Source organism: Rhinolophus ferrumequinum, chromosome 18 (genome assembly GCF_004115265.2).
Source record: "Rhinolophus ferrumequinum isolate MPI-CBG mRhiFer1 chromosome 18, mRhiFer1_v1.p, whole genome shotgun sequence".
Taxonomy (NCBI): domain Eukaryota; kingdom Metazoa; phylum Chordata; class Mammalia; order Chiroptera; family Rhinolophidae; genus Rhinolophus; species Rhinolophus ferrumequinum.
Genome location: NC_046301.1, coordinates 15,857,442 through 15,872,896, shown reverse-complemented (window position 1 = coordinate 15,872,896; position 15,455 = coordinate 15,857,442). Strand labels below are relative to the sequence as shown.

Genomic DNA, 15,455 nt, shown 5'->3' with positions numbered 1-15,455 from the left:
TGCAAGAAGGAGACTCTGAATGGGAGAACTAGTGGTCAAACCTGGTGTCTGGAGTTGTCCTTCTCAGCTGTGTGACGTTACTCAGGTTATCTCTGCCTCAGTTTCCTCATTCAGAAAATGCTTTGTGCGCCCTAGGGTTGTTATAGAACTGAGTTCATTTATGTAAGCTGTGTGGCATAGTGCTCAATATATAGTATGTGGTCAACAAATGTTAACCGTTATTACATCAAAAGCACCTTGTTTCCTTCAACGTGTGGAAAAAAACAATTCAATCCTCAACAAACGGGTATTAAGTGTCTTCACCCCCCACCCATGTGCCAGCCTCTGCTCCATGTGCAGGAGACAAAGAAACAAGGTAATTGTCTGCTTTCATGGGCCTCAGATTCTGGAAGGAGAATTGGGAGAGATATAAAATAAGATACATTATATGCTTGGCAGGGATAGTTCATATGAGGTGGCAGGGAAGGTCTCTGAGGGACATATTTGAAAGGAGTCAGGCAGGACCCTGCAGACACCTGGGAATGGAGCATCTGAACAGAGACGTTCCTGGCCTAAAAAAAAAAAAAGAAAAAGAAGAAGAAGAAGGGGTTCCTGGCCTAAAAAAAAAGGGTGAGGCTGGGCAGGAGGCCAGCAAGCAGAGTGACTTGAATGAGGAGTGGTAGGAGGTGGAGCCAGTGAGTTAGAGGGGAGACAGGTCCATGGTGAACACGTGGATTCTGCCCGAATGAGATGGGAACCATTACTGGGTTGTGAACAGAGAATGGACATGATCTGACAGGTGATTATGGAGGCTGATAAGTGCCAACATCTGTAGGTGAGTCAGCAACCTGCAGACCCGGGACAGCTGATGATGTAGTTCTAGTCCCAAGGCCGGCAGCCTCAAGGCCCAGGAAGAACCAATGTGTTTTAGTTCGAGTGCAGAGACAGGAAAAATCCGACGTCCCAGTATGAAGATAGGCAGAAAGGATTCTGTCCTTGTGGGATGGTCAGCCTTTTTGTTCTGTTTAGGTCTTCACCTGATTTGGCCCACCCCCTCTAAGGAGAGCTATCTGTTTTACTGTCTAGTGATTTAAATGTTAATCTCATCCAAAAACACTCTGACAGAAACACCCAGAATAATGTTTGACCAAATATCTAGGCAACCTATGGTCCAGTCAAGTTAACACATAAAATTAACTACCACAGAGGAGGCTCAGCAGATTTGGACAGGAAATCAAGTTTTGCTTTGGACATGTTAATTGGAAACATTTATTAGACCTCAAAGGAGAGATGTGGTTAAACAACTGGGTGTAGTGAGACCAGTGTCCTTGAGATACAGTATTGTCTTGTCCCCTTGTACATCCCATATGCAATATGAAATTCCTTGTGTTAACATTGACTTTAATTGACTCTGCCTAATTATTAAGATTAAATTGCTATTTTACTGACACTTGTTTAGCGATATCAGAAACACTCCTCCTTACATCATGGCTTCTCACTTTTCCGTACCTCCGCCATTGCTGCTTTATCTTTCTGGATGTCCTCTCTTCATCTGTCTACCTGGAAAATACCCTTTTAAGATTCATGAGATGGTATCACCTCCTTGAATCTTTTTCTGACTCATTTAGCAAACGTCAGACTATGGACATTCCCATTCTTTCTTCTCTTTAGAGTCTCCCTCCTTTCCTTTCATCCTTTCTCTCTCTACTTTTTTTCTTTCTAGAAAAGAGAGAGTTTTCATTTTCATACATATATATTATTTATATATATTACATAGCTATGCATATGCAATTAAAGCAATACAGAAAAGAATAAATGATACTAAAAAGCACCTAAAACCCCAGAGTAATGATGTTTAACTACCTTTCTAGAGTTTGCTAGATTTACATACACAAAATCACATAATTTTATAAGAGTATTTTTGCCTTTAAGGAGGCACAGCTCACAGTGGCCCATGTGGGGATTGAAGCAGCAACCTTGGTGTTATTAGCACCACGCCCTAACCAACTGAGCTAACCAGCCACCCTACAAGAGTATTTTTATAACTTGATTTATAACCTGCTTTTTAAAATCAACAATATGTCATGAAGATCTTCTAATGTCAATCAATATAGCTTAATATGACTCATTTTAACAGTTGCTTATTTGAGTGTATGGATATAAAATATACTTTATTTATCCCTTCCCACAATAGTGGCTTTCAGTTGTTTTTCACTTGTTTTGCTATGATAAATAATATAATGATTCATGTGTAGTTTTTCATGAGTCTATTTAATTATTGCATATATTTCATTTGTATATAATATAATTTATTTAATCAGCCCCTAATTTATGGATATTTCAATCATACCCCCCTACACACACACACACATGAGCACACAACTGAAAGAATGGGAGGAAGGAAGGAAGAAAAGAAGGAAGGAAGGAAAGAAAGAAAGGAGGGAGGAAGGGAAATGTAGGATAAGGGAGAATTATTGGCTCATATAATTGAAACTTTTAGGGCATCCCGGCTTTAGGGTCAGCTGGATCCAGGACAGAAATGGTATCATGAGGACTATGACTAGGTTTTTACTATTTTTCTCTGCGTTGGTTTTATTTTCAAACAGGCTTTGTCTATTGTATCAAAGCTGGACCCAGGCAGCTGCAAGCTTATTATAGTCCTCCATCCATGATTTCTGGATGAGAAAATGTTTCTTTTCTGGTAGTTCCAGTAAAATTCCCAGAGATAGCTTTAATTGGACCAGCCTGAGTCACATGCCCCTCTTTCAATCAATCACTGTGGCCAAGAGGAAGGTGATCTGGGTGACCAACATGCTGCTGGAACCAGGGAAGTTTCAGTCTCCCTGCCCTCTGCGAACTGCATGGGATGCGAATGTAGGTAAGAGGGTTTTGAAAAGATCTAAAGGTATTCTGTTACCAGATGATATGGGCGCGGTAACTGAGAAGCCAAAAACAGTAATACCTAAAGTGCATTAAATATATATATAAAACAATGCTTTTGTGTAAAAAAAGTTTTTGATGACCACAAGTCTGTGTAACATTGACCTATAAGATGTCTATGGTTTGAACTTCATTTTAACCAACAGACGCTACACTATTTCTACTTTACGGTTGAATGACTCCTGCCCCTTGCCAATCAGCCTTGTCTTCTTGTTCTTTTGCAACATCTGTCAGTTACTCATCCACGGATGGTGAGCAGAAGAATTGAATCAATGAACTTCCACTATCCTCGGCAGCCATTCCTTCATCCCTGTGCCATGGGGATGATCCTTATGGCAGCTGAGGTATTGCACACTTTTTACCTCTCCCATGCTGAAGATTTTCTTTAACACAGAATTGGTAGAAAGAGGTGCCGAAGAAATGAAGGGCATTGCAGCCAAAGCTGGGACTTTTCTTTTGAATCGCATGGGCCCTAACACACTGTCCCTAAAATTGTTGCATTTCAAATTAGATTATTTTCCGGCCTCACTAAAAGCCAATGTATAACCAGAGGCATGACTGGACCAAGGTATGTGAATGACCTGGGTAGGTTTGTCATTTGGTGACACTTGAAATCACTTTGGCATTTGCTCAAAGGAGAAACTGAGGGTGGCGGAAGAGCCGTGGTCACTCATAGCCGTCTCCTCTGTGCAGTCCCCTGTTTCATACCCCCTCAGTAAGACGAAAACCCTGTGGCACCAACACTTCCTCCTTGGCAGTCAGATTATCACCCATCTACTTTTGCGTGATTCTAGCACCTCTCAAACCCCGCCCATCACTACACCAGGCAGATAATCCTGGGGATCCTTCTCAACCTGCTCAGCACTCCTACTGGAGTGCTAGAAAATGCCGTTTTCTCCATTGCATCACACACTTGTTGGACCATCCTTCAACCTGCCCAACTCAGAGGAATGAAGAAAAAGGTGAGGGATCTGAGGACATTAAGCAAGTGGGTCATTAAACTTTGGAGCCAAACTTAACCAATCCGGAGTCGATGTGACATCTAGAAGAGAAGACTGAGATGATACGTGTGTGATGGAGGATGGTGAATGAGGGTAGGAGAAAGGGAGAGTTTCCCGCCAAAACAAGATGATATAGAACTATTTACAGACTTTCTTTTTTTAGCTGTGGAACCATTTATTCAATGGGAATCTTGCTTTATATTGAAAAAGAAGGAGGTTGAGTTGAACGGGGGCCAAGACTCAACCAATTCCTCTCCCGCCTACAACAGCCCCTCAGACCCCTCCCAGAAGATTCTTAGGGCTCAGCGTGGCTTAAAAACCGCTGACCTAGACTGTCTACTGGTGTAACAGTGAAGAATACAGCTTGCTCAGAGACAAACTGATGTTGCCTAGGCTTTGTTCCAATGTTTAAAAGGGAGCTCGCAGCTGAGGAACAGACAATATCAAACCATTAAACAGATATCTTTGGGGGATTTTTTCATCAGACAATGAAAGTGATGCTTTGTGTTCTTAAACTGTTGTGTCTTATTATTTTAAAACTTTCCAACGGCACAATTATACCGTTAACATTGGGGTGTAATTCTAACTAAGCTTAGGGTAACTGTTTTTTCCAATCCCCTTCTTACTAGTTGTGTTTTAACTGTGACACATCTTTTCCTTTCCCTCAGACTCTGGTCATCAAGGGCTGACTATACTTCTTTGTATTTAGCCTGCTTTGTATTACTGACATTTCCTTCTCCCCACTAGATGATTAAGCTGCCTTGGGGAGTAAAATATTTCTGTTCAAGTATGCATCCCTTGCATCTAACACAGGACTTGTCAATCGTCAATAAATATTTGCTGAATGGATGACAATGGCAGCAACAGAATGGCTACAAGGCCCCTACAACAGCCACAAAACAACACAAAGGGGAATCCAGACAGGTGCGCAAGACAGAAGCTTTGAAGCAGGTTTGAAGGCAAGTTATGCAAAGCCTTTAAGCCTTCATTCTCTCATCTATAAAATGGGGGTGATAATATGGTGGTGTTATGTCTTTCTCAGGTATGCAGTTGTAATTACGTTTAAAACCTTACATCATCCCAGGAGTAAAAGAAGTACATATGGCCTGGTATATTCCTCTAACGACCCTTAGCAACTCCAAAATAGTTCTTCTAAGCACAGATGAAGAGATGAAGTAGATAGATATACATATTCTATCTATAGAATATAATATATATACACACACACACACACACACAAAAGGTGCCAAAAAATGTATACACGTTTTGGAAAAGGAAAAAACTGCATTAGTTGTAATACTCAATATATACCGATCACAAAAGACGAATATAAGTCACGTTTGAGTTCTGCAATTACAAGAGGTGCTCAGAATGGTTCCCATCACCGTCCAGATACTTCTGATGACGGCGAACTACTGCTTGAGCAGCGTTGACCAAAGTATCCACTTGTATACATTTTTGGGGGCATCCCTGGTATATATGTGTGTATACACACACATGCACACGCACAGAGAGCATATAGTTGAATTCACATTAAAGGAACATTTGGGCCAACTCTGGTTTACGTGGTTGGGGTTACGGTTAGGGTTGTCGGGATTATTGAGTTGGTTAACATGTGGAGAAAGCCTTGCCGTGTGTAATATCTGACACACGGCCATGGGTAGACCTTAAATGTGAGTCCCTTCCTCATGCGGACAGATAGCACTGAGAGAACCTGTAAGAGGTTGGCCCGACTCTATCTGCCTGTCTTCTCCCCTGCACCTCTCCAAGACAATGTATAGAATCCCTCAAACACCTGAGAAACAGCATTTTGAAACATCAATCACATCTTACTAATGATTTTCTTGTATTGCATTCGAGTATTAATAGTGTCTGTAGACTGGCCCCACCCTAGGCGTCTCCTCGGGCACCACTGTCCAGGACTGGTCCCAACTCCCTTCCCAACTTTGTAACTGATAAATTGTGAATTCTTCACTCTTTCATTTTACTCATTCCCTCAACACAGTTACAGGGCTCTGTGATGCCAGGCCTTGGGTTATGTCCAAACACCAATAAAGCACAAGTGAGGGTTAAACAAGTGAAGACAGTTGCAGTGCGATGTGATAATGTAAGTGCCAAGGCAGAGAAGTGTTCACGGCTCTCAGAGCTCTGAGAGTGGGTCTGAGGGAGGCGTGGCCGAAGACTTCGTTCTGGAAGGTGACTCCTGAGCCGAATCCCTTCTAGACACTGCAGCACAGGAATCTTAGGAGCTTACTCCCATGTCATGTTCCTTTCAACAGTGTGCTCTCTGGGGTTAGAACACCTGAGTTAAATTTGGACTCTGCCACTTTTAATCTGTGGTTTGGGGTAAGTTCCTTAAACTTTCTTGCCTGAGTTTCTTAACCAGTGAAGTGGGGGCAGGCTAATAATGGAACCTAGAATAGAGCCAGTGTTCAATGAATGTTGACCATTAAAATTATATCCATGCTTTTGCTGATCTCCAGTAAGTGCTTATAATAAGAAAATACAATGATTCAGTTCTTTGATTATTTGTTAAATAACTGTTTCTAAAGTTAAAAGTTTGACTGCTGATACGCCTCCAACAAATACAAGGTTTTATAAATATTTCCTCCAAATTTCGGAAGGCTTCAACATCTTACATGGAAGCTAGACCTGGTTCAAGGCGTATTCCTTATTATATCAAATTATTTAGCACTGAGAGTAGAGGTATAGGTGAAACAGAATGAAAGGCCTTTAAAACTTTTGTCCGCCATGGACTTCAGATAACCTCTCTCCTAATAACCATAAAACTATCATATATATATATATATATATATATATATATATATATATATATATGTATGTATTAAAATACATGACTAAGAAAATAAACTCCATTGATTCATATGCCTCTCAAAATTTACGACCTGGTCTAGGGCTTGGTAAACCCGTTCTTAATAAAAAGTGAAAATTAGTAATATAAACAGGGTCTTGTTAGGGATATTTAAATACTTAAGGAAACAAACTTTCAAAACACTGCTAGTCCACAGGGGATGTCACCTACATACATTTGGTTTACTAGGGTAGAAGGAGCTTATTAAAATAGCTCCAAGAGGCCAGTACTGGTTAGACTAGACAGAGTACATGCTTCAAAAGCAATGAAACTCTATCTTTAAAGATATTACATAATTAAGATTTTCGGTTAAATAAATCCGACCTTTCCCCTTAATAAAGAGATTTTACCATACAGAGATAGGTATTAATATTAGGTGCAAAAGTAATTGTGGGTTTTGCTATTTTTAACCTTTGAAACTGCAATTATTTTTGCACCAACCTAATACAACACAAAGTACTAATACAGAAAAGACTAGTCCAATTCACCCGTGTGGAGTTTTTGCCTTTGTGTTGCTACTTTCCCCCTGCTTAAAGGTCACTGTCGTCACATCCAGTTCAGGTTGGGGACGGGCCGTGAGCCTGAAGTGCTAGTTAGTGATTCTGGTACTTAGGCAGAGTGGATAGTCACGGGGTGTGGTGTGTCACAAACTACCTGCCCAGGCAATTGCTGTGAACTTGAGTGGATTTACAACTGCCTTCGATTTTTACTCTCCTACCCTGCGCTTTCTATAGTGTGTTTCCTTCTGTAGGACCTAACAGGATTTTGGCAATGCTAGGTTAAAGAAAGAAAGTTAAACATGCTTTGCTGCACGATTTCTGGTAGCCTTCAATGTGGTCATGAATCTTTGAGAGAGAGAGAGAGATGGTACAGATCACTTCCTCAACTTACTTGGCTCAGAAGCCTTTCTGGTGAAACAATGTATAGGACCAGGTTCTTCAGAACACATTCTAGAAAACACTAGAACAATACATCTGCTGCATGGCCAAAATAAAAAAATGTAAATCAGCTTTAATCCTTTCAACGGCAGCATTGTCCCAACGTTATAGTGTAAACTTCTGGATGACCTTGCACGATCTGGCTCTTATCTCCCCAGCCTCAGCCTCGTGTCTCTTCAGACCCTCTCACACCCACACTCCTGTGAGAGGAAACTATTGGTGGATCTGTTGAAATAACAGGCCTCAGGACCTTGCTCTGGCTGTGTCCTACCTCCCCACAGCATACCTGCCACCAGCCTTTGCTTCACTTACTTCTACCCCGTTTTCAGAGTGAATTCTGGAGACGCTTTCTGAGACCTCCAAGCATGCACTCCAAACCTCTTTTATGTGTTCCCATCACTGCATCTCTTGCCCTGAGTCTGGTTGGCCATCACTGAGGTTGGGACTGGGTTCTCTACGCTGTTCTGCTGTATTCCCATCACCTATCACAGATATCTGGCACACATAACTATATCTGTGGAATTATTGAAGTGACAGCTCTTGCTACACAGTTGAGGGCACAGCCCACTGCTGCTAGTAATTCAGGACTGCCTGGGCCCACTCTGTGGGCATATATAAAGGTTTGTTTACCCATAGGTAGGTAGCAAAGGGTTTCTACTCTACCTTAGTCACCAAGTATTTGTAGGGTACAATTACGAAGCCAGGTCTATTGAGCCACATTAATAAGAAAGCAGAAGTGGCACATACACTGGAGTTTAACACAACGATCTTTTTCTTGACACGGGGACACTGGGCGCTATCAGATGGACTTGGGAGCATGATGTGGTGTTGGCCTAAAGAAAAGGGTATCTAGTTCAGCTCCTTAGAACTGCCAACTGTGGCTCAGAGCCGGAGCTTCAGGACAGCCTGCTACAGGGACTTATGAAGCAAGCCCTCCTTCTTTGGTAGGTATGGATTCAGCCATGTAATTTCTTTCTCATTACTGCTATGACATGTCAGATTTCTGTGCCATCCTCGAGCAACAGCACGATGATATGTGTATAGCTCTGATATGGAAGTTTTGCTCCACAGTGGGCTCATGTAAAAGACGATGGTCACGCCATCAGAGTGCTTGGTAGGCAGAAGAGACTAAATTGCTTCCCCAGAACTTGGGCTTCTCTATGACTTTCAAGGAGTTCTTTAGGATGGTGACCAACAAAGCCAGTAACCTTGCAAGAATATGTCCTGAGAGTCTACAAGTAGCCAGTACACAGGCCTCTGCTTCTTCTAAGGTCACTGGAGTTGATTAATATCTCAAATTCAGGGTGACTTGCCTCTGTTGCTCAAGACCCAACTCGTCTTCACTTCCTGTGTCTTTCTTCTAAGATTCTTCTCGCATTGGCCACCACAGTTTTCTAGTCCTTCCTTTCCATCCATGTTGGTATTAGAGCTTGTGGTTGCCACTCCTACCCTCTTGATGAGATAAAAGATGTGTGTGTGTGTGTGTGTGTGTGTGTGTGTGTATACATATATCCATGAACAGTACACACTCATGCACTAAACTCGGGCAGCAAACTATATTGTGGTCGTTCAAGAAGAGCTCCATTTGTCATTGGGGAGCTCTGGGGTAAAGTGTGCTCCTCCACTTGCTGTTCCCCCAAAGAGAAGAACGCAAATTCTTGTGTATTTTCGGTTTCCCTTCATGATAGGAGAGGTAAACATCTTGGTGGGAATGCATGTTGCTGCTATTGTATTTTTTTTTCCAGTATGGCAAACTCTCAAATAAAGATTAAATTCAGAGTCACAAGAAAAAGCTAGAATTAGGACCCAAGTCTCAAAAACCAAAGACCCAATGTTCAAGACCCTCAAACTTGCTGCCTCTGTAAATCAAATTGTCGTCTTGTGTGGGTTATGTGTGGGTTGATGGAGGTAGGAAGAGGGACAAGAATCATACCATAGTGAAGAGAGAGCAGAGTGAAGGCAGTTACACCTTCCTCTACAGTGAAACCATGTGTTTCCTGAATTAACAGAGATATTATTTAGTGAATATGTAAAAAAGACAAAGACCACTTTGTGAAATCTTATAATTTTCTCTATGTTTTTATGATCTGATCTGACTTCTTGCTATAGAACTAATTCAGTATAATTTTCTTACTTGGAAGGGCTATTATGATACAGAAGGCTGCGTGTTAACTCACTAGCCCTGTGAAAAAGCATGGCAACTTCAGTGCAAGATACTCACCCATATTGGTTTCACTACTTAGAGGTAACCTCACACCACATTAATCAAAATTTTGCTTCCCATTTTATCATATAATCCAATGGATGTTAAAGATATAGTTCACCATATAGATCTCATTAATTGAAGAAAAATATAGCTTCTTATTGCTGACATTATGAGGTTAGAAATAGCATCCAATGCTAATCTGCAATGCCAAGACATGAAGATGGTTTAAATCAGATCTCATGACTAATGCATGAGATCCAAAGTTCTTTTATTCCTGGCTATTTTAGAAAACGGGGGTGTATTTTTACCCTAAAAGCTAATTCTATAAGATTTATTGAGCTAATACAAAATGCCTTATTATTAACAGCACACAATCAAGATTTTGTCCTACTAATTAATGATCACAGAAACATTGTTTCTCCATTTTAATTTTTTAAAAAAATTATGCAATGGGTTATGTCCAGACTCAAGGATATTATATTTGATCCTTAATTGTTGTTATTGTTTTTTTAAATAGTCAATATTTGGAAAGATGGAAAGTTTAGATTGCTTTCTGTTGTCGCTATCCCGTTTTAATTGTATTTGTGAATTCATTTAAACAGAAATATGTCTAGCAATAAAGTAAGCCTTTATTTTTGCTTGTTTTTGTTTTGGTCATGACAAACTGTGAAATGCTGTTTTTCCTATAGTTCTAGTCCATGAAATCTGCAATCTTTCCACTTGATTTACGAAGGACCCTTAATTACCGCTGTCATTAGCACCTAGTGTTCAAAACAGTCTGTTAAAATGTACTGCTAGTCTCACCTCCAAGTCCCTGCTTGCTTTATTTTAATTTTTTTCCAAGGGTAAGTAAAATAATAATTGCCTTAATAACAACAATCATTATGTAGAGCAAATTAAATAATATTCCAAGTTTTTTTGGTGCCTACTTCTTTTTATTCAGAATTCGGCATCTGTGTGTGAAGACTGGCCTACAGTTTGAACAAGTGTCCATAAACAGGGTTATTACTAGCGAAGTATTACCTGGGTTTTAAAGACAAGTCACTCATTTGCCTTTTTCTTTCCACATGGATAGGGATGACAGACGACTACTGTGAAACCTCAATGTTTCTGCCTGCTCATCACAGTTCTGCAATATAATGCATAAATGTATAACAACAACTTGGGCTCGCTTGATAACCCCGCTCGGAATAAGGAAATCCAGCCAGGCGCTTCCATGTGCCCCCGCCCACCTCCGCGCGTACACGTGCGCGCGCGCGCGCGTGCTCACACACACACACACACACACACACACACACTCACACACACTCACACACAGAGTTCAAAAGTTGATTCATTCCCAAGATCCTCCAGAATCTTTCTTTTTCTCCTTTCTGGCAGCTCCGACTTGCCAGCATGGGTAGTAGTGAGCTTGGGGGCGTGGGAGGGGCGGGGAGCGCGAGGCGAAGGAGGAGGGAGCCCCGTGCGGGTGCGTGCCGCGCCCGCTCCTGCCGGGTGAGAGTCCGGGCCGGGTTTTGCGCCGTGTCGCGGGGCTCGTCTCACGGCCTCCAGCCGCCGCCGCTGCCGTGTTTACTGAGCTCGCGCGTCCTGATATCACTCCGCTGGCATGGAGGAGGAGGAGGAGGTGGAGGAGCGAGAGGAGGAGGAGGAGGCGGCGGCGGCGAGCAGTTGATCATTGTGATGGTGGCAGGAGCAGCGGCGGCAGCGGCAGCCCAGCCGAGGGTTAGGGGCTGCTCTCCGCGCGGCGTTTTGCAAAGGACTTCACCGATCTACTTTTGCAGTCGCCTCGGACTGTCCATGTGTTTACTTTCCCCAGCCCGAGGATTCGATATCTAGGTTCCTGTGAAATGCAACTGAGCAGCCAAAGTACTTTGAGAACACGGGGCGGCATAAACACCAAAACTTTTTTGTGGAAGGAAAATGCAATAAGCAAGCTTGCCGTTTTCCGATGCGGTGTGGAGTGAGTGTGTGTCGCGCGTGTCCGCACTGGAGGCATATGCTTGTGTGTGTACATGGGGTGTGCTTCTCGGTACGTAGGGAGAAAATGCTTGCCAACCACCGGAAATCTCCTGGAATTTATTAGAAAATAATGGATTATAAAAAGAAGGCAGGCGAGGAGCGGATCTCCTCCTGAGTTGCAACCCGATTTGCTGCTGGCTCAGTTTGTTGTGATTCTTTTTGTTGATAGGTGTCTGATGGCATTCTGATCCCCCCTTTTTTTTCTCCTTGAGCTTTACAGTTTTAAAAAAAGGGAAACAAACAAACAAAAAAACCTACCCCAAAATCTCTCCCCCTTTTTTTCGCCCCGTCGGGATCGTTGTTTCCATCCATGTGCTTGCGTCTCCCCCGCGTTCCACTTAAACTATTTTAATCCTTGGACCCAAGGAGGAGGCTGATAGGGGGGTGGATAAAAAAAGTTCTTCCAAAATAGTGTGCCCGGGGAGCAGGATGGGGGATTTCGCAGCCCCCGCTGCTGCCGCGAATGGCAGTAGTATTTGCATCAACAGTAGCCTGAACAGCAGCCTCGGCGGGGCCGGGATCGGTGTGAATAATACTCCCAATAGTACTCCAGCTGCTCCGAGTAGCAATCACCCGGCTGCCGGCTGCGGCGGCTCCGGGGGCCCCGGCGGCGGATCGCCGGCCGTCCCCAAGCACAGCACCGTGGTGGAGAGGCTCCGCCAGCGCATCGAGGGCTGCCGGCGGCACCACGTCAACTGCGAGAACAGGTACCAGCAGGCTCAGGTGGAGCAGCTGGAGCTGGAGCGCCGGGACACCGTGAGCCTCTACCAGCGCACCCTGGAGCAAAGGGCCAAGAAATCCGGCGGCGGCACCGGCAAGCAGCAGCACCAGAACAAACCCCAGCAAGATGCGGAGGCTGCCTCGGCGGAGCAGAGGAACCACACGCTGATCATGGTGAGGGCGCGCTGGCAGTGGGCATGGGGCGCGCGCGCGCGTGGGGGGGCGTGGAGCTTCTTACATGGGGGACGAGGATCTGATTTGCACGGTGGGTGAGGTGGGCTGAAGCCGAAGGGTGAATGTTAACTTTTCTGAGGGAAAAGCTGCCGTTGCCGCTACCTGTTAATCTGTCAGGGTTGTCAGATTTGGGGAAGAGGGGGCGAGAGGGGAGAAGCCAGTCACGACTGCGAGGGGCGGAGGGAGCCTGGAGGAGCGGTGGAGGGAGGCACTGGAAAAGTTTTTTCCCCCCCTCCCTTTCTTAGATACCGATTTGAAAGAGAGTGAACCCAGAGTTGAAACCTCGCTCCTCCTCTTCACCGCTCCCACCCCACCCCACCCCTCGTCGTGCCGCCTCGCGTCCCCAGATCTGTCCCCCTTCGCCCACCCCTCTCTGCACATCCGCCGGGTGCGGGGAGGAATTGATGCTGTCGCAGATTCTGGGCGGGCACCGGGCCCTCATCCCCGGGGAGCGGAGGGGGAAGCGAGAGGCGCTCGCCTCCTCTCCCCAACTCACCCCCTTTGGGCTGAGAAAGTCTGAGAGTTTTGTGAATGAACTTTGAAGTGGGTGAGAAGCGAACGAGGGTGCCTCGGAGCGCGCGTTCGCGGAAGCGCGCGCGGATGCGGGGCGCTGGTGCGCTCCTCCGACGCTTGAGACTCGGGGCTGGCCCGGCAGGTGGAGCTGCAGGGAGGGTCGAGTGTGCCGGGGGAGCGTGGGGGAGCGGCCCGGCGGGGGCGGGGGTGGGAGGGGAGAGCTGCGCCCTAAGCCTGCGCCGAGTCCCCGCCACGCAACTTCGCTGGGGATTGTGTCCCCTCCTCCCTTAAACTTGCAAGCACCGAGCTTTTTCCGTTTCGCCCCCCGCCCCGCCAACTTTCTGGGCCTGTCTAATCAGTCCGGAGGAGTGGACAGTAGCAGGGAGCTGAAAGAGGCTTAAATGGCTGGGTGGGTGGGTTCGAGGTAGGCTGAGCAGCCAATAGCTTAACTTCTCTGGGAGGAAGGGGCAGTTCCCACCCCCTAACCCTGAGGGTGGAATCCTTTCTCTTATCTCCTCTCTCCGGTTCTTGTACTTTCCTTTTGGGGTGGGGGAGGCCGGAAGCTCGAGGAAGGTGTCTGCAGCCCCTTCCCCCCACTCGCCGCCGGGGTCAGTGCGGCGTGTTGTGTGCGGGGCCCGCCGGGCGGTGGGAATCGGGGAGCGCGGTGCGCCTTCTGTTTCCCGGGCACACCGCACCTCGATCGGCGGCGCAGGGCCCGGCGCGGGAGGCCCTCGCGGTGTGCGGTTGACAGTCGCGCACTTCCCGGGTTGGGTCATCGGCGCCGAGGGGTCACCCGTACTGCCGCGGCTTGCGCCGGGCGCTTTGGCCGGCACTCGGTGACAAAGAGCCGGCTTGGGGGAGGGGAAGAGGCGAGGCCTCGGCGTTCGCTCTCCACCCTCTCCACCTCCCCCGCCCCGCACGTGAAGAGGAACAATTTGTTTATCTTGGGCTTCAAGAATCCTGCCCTCCTCCCGGTTCTCCGAGGCCGCCCAGCCCCTCCTCCCTCCCTTCCCTCTCGGCGCAATCCGGCCCAGTCCCGCCCGCAGCACCTTCCTCCCCCTCCAGCCCGCCTTCCCCCTCCCTTCTGGGACGCGTCCGTGGGGGAGGGAGCGGGAAACGCTTTGTCCGCCTCGCGGCCCAGCTCAGCCTAGGAGGCCGCCGGCTGGGAGGGGCGCTGCGCCCCGCGGCCCTGCCCCCTCCGGCCCCGCGCGCGAAGAAGAGGCGGACTCGGTTTTGAGGAAGAACGAGTGTCACGGAGTCAGGGAGGGCGGTTCTCGCTTACAAACAGGAAGCCGAAAAACCGCTGGCACACTGTAGCTTTTCTGATTGTACCCGGAGGCGGGGCCGGCCCTGCATCTTGACTATCTCCAGCGCCCTTCTGGTACCTCTTTCTCCCCGCCCCCCTCGCGCCCTATGGTGGATTGGGCGACTCACTTTGTGAATCTTAAGGTTGAAGCAGGATTTGAAAGGCACGCTACGCCGCCTTTTCATGTGTTTGTACACCCCACGCGCACGGATGGCGTAGAAACGGGCTTTCGTGCGGCTCCCAAATCTTAGTCCCACGGAATCTCCCCAGACCTTTCGGGAGGGAGGACTGCTGTGGCCTGACCTCGCCAGCTGGGCACCGCTGGAACAAAAGCCAGCGCCGTTCCCAGTACCTTGCCGTTTTCGTCGCGGACAACAGCAGTAGAGTTTGCAGCCAAAAAGTTTTGGTGTTCAGGTTGTGTTCTCCTGGGTGGCACACTCCGGCCCTCAGAAGGGTCTAGGGGAGGATGTGGGGTGCGCACGCCTGGGTTCTCATACACCCGCAGGTGGAGCAAGCCCAGGATCCTGGTGGTACCTGGAAGGAGGTAGCAGGCCGAAGCCAGAGCTTACTTTTGAAAATGAAAAGATACTACTTACTTGAATGGACGCGACATAAACTGTAAATTTCATAGTGAATCCCAGTTTAGCAAGTTAGCAGACTTGAAAAATGACTGCCTGAAATTAAGTTTTTAAATCAGTTTTGTGACAATTTAGCCTATTTATTAGAC

At 46.3% G+C, this 15,455-nt stretch overlaps 2 protein-coding genes across 3 annotated transcripts in view; both read left to right on the top strand.

Annotated features, from left to right (window-relative positions):
• The first annotated feature begins 11,312 nt into the window (after positions 1 to 11,312).
• LOC117037807 (zinc finger protein 503-like) lies at positions 11,313 to 11,804 on the top strand. The gene has a single exon (XM_033134282.1). It carries the CDS (start codon positions 11,332 to 11,334, stop codon positions 11,770 to 11,772), a length of 441 nt encoding a protein of 146 aa, XP_032990173.1. The 5' UTR covers positions 11,313 to 11,331; the 3' UTR covers positions 11,773 to 11,804.
• Positions 11,805 to 12,350: 546 nt separating this feature from the next.
• MAML3 (mastermind like transcriptional coactivator 3) overlaps positions 12,351 to 15,455 on the top strand; it is a 382,671-nt gene continuing 379,566 nt past the window's right edge. For both annotated transcript variants that reach the window (XM_033134281.1, XM_033134280.1), the window contains exon 1: positions 12,351 to 12,849. In XM_033134281.1, the coding sequence (XP_032990172.1) occupies positions 12,385 to 12,849 (465 nt within the window). In that variant the 5' untranslated portion in view covers positions 12,351 to 12,384. The remainder of the gene's footprint in view (positions 12,850 to 15,455) is intronic.

Excerpts from the sequence above, each read along its gene's own strand:
- LOC117037807 (XM_033134282.1), top strand. The coding sequence starts at position 11,332 with ATGGGTAGTAGTGAGCTTGGGGGCGTGGGAGGGGCGGGGAGCGCGAGG.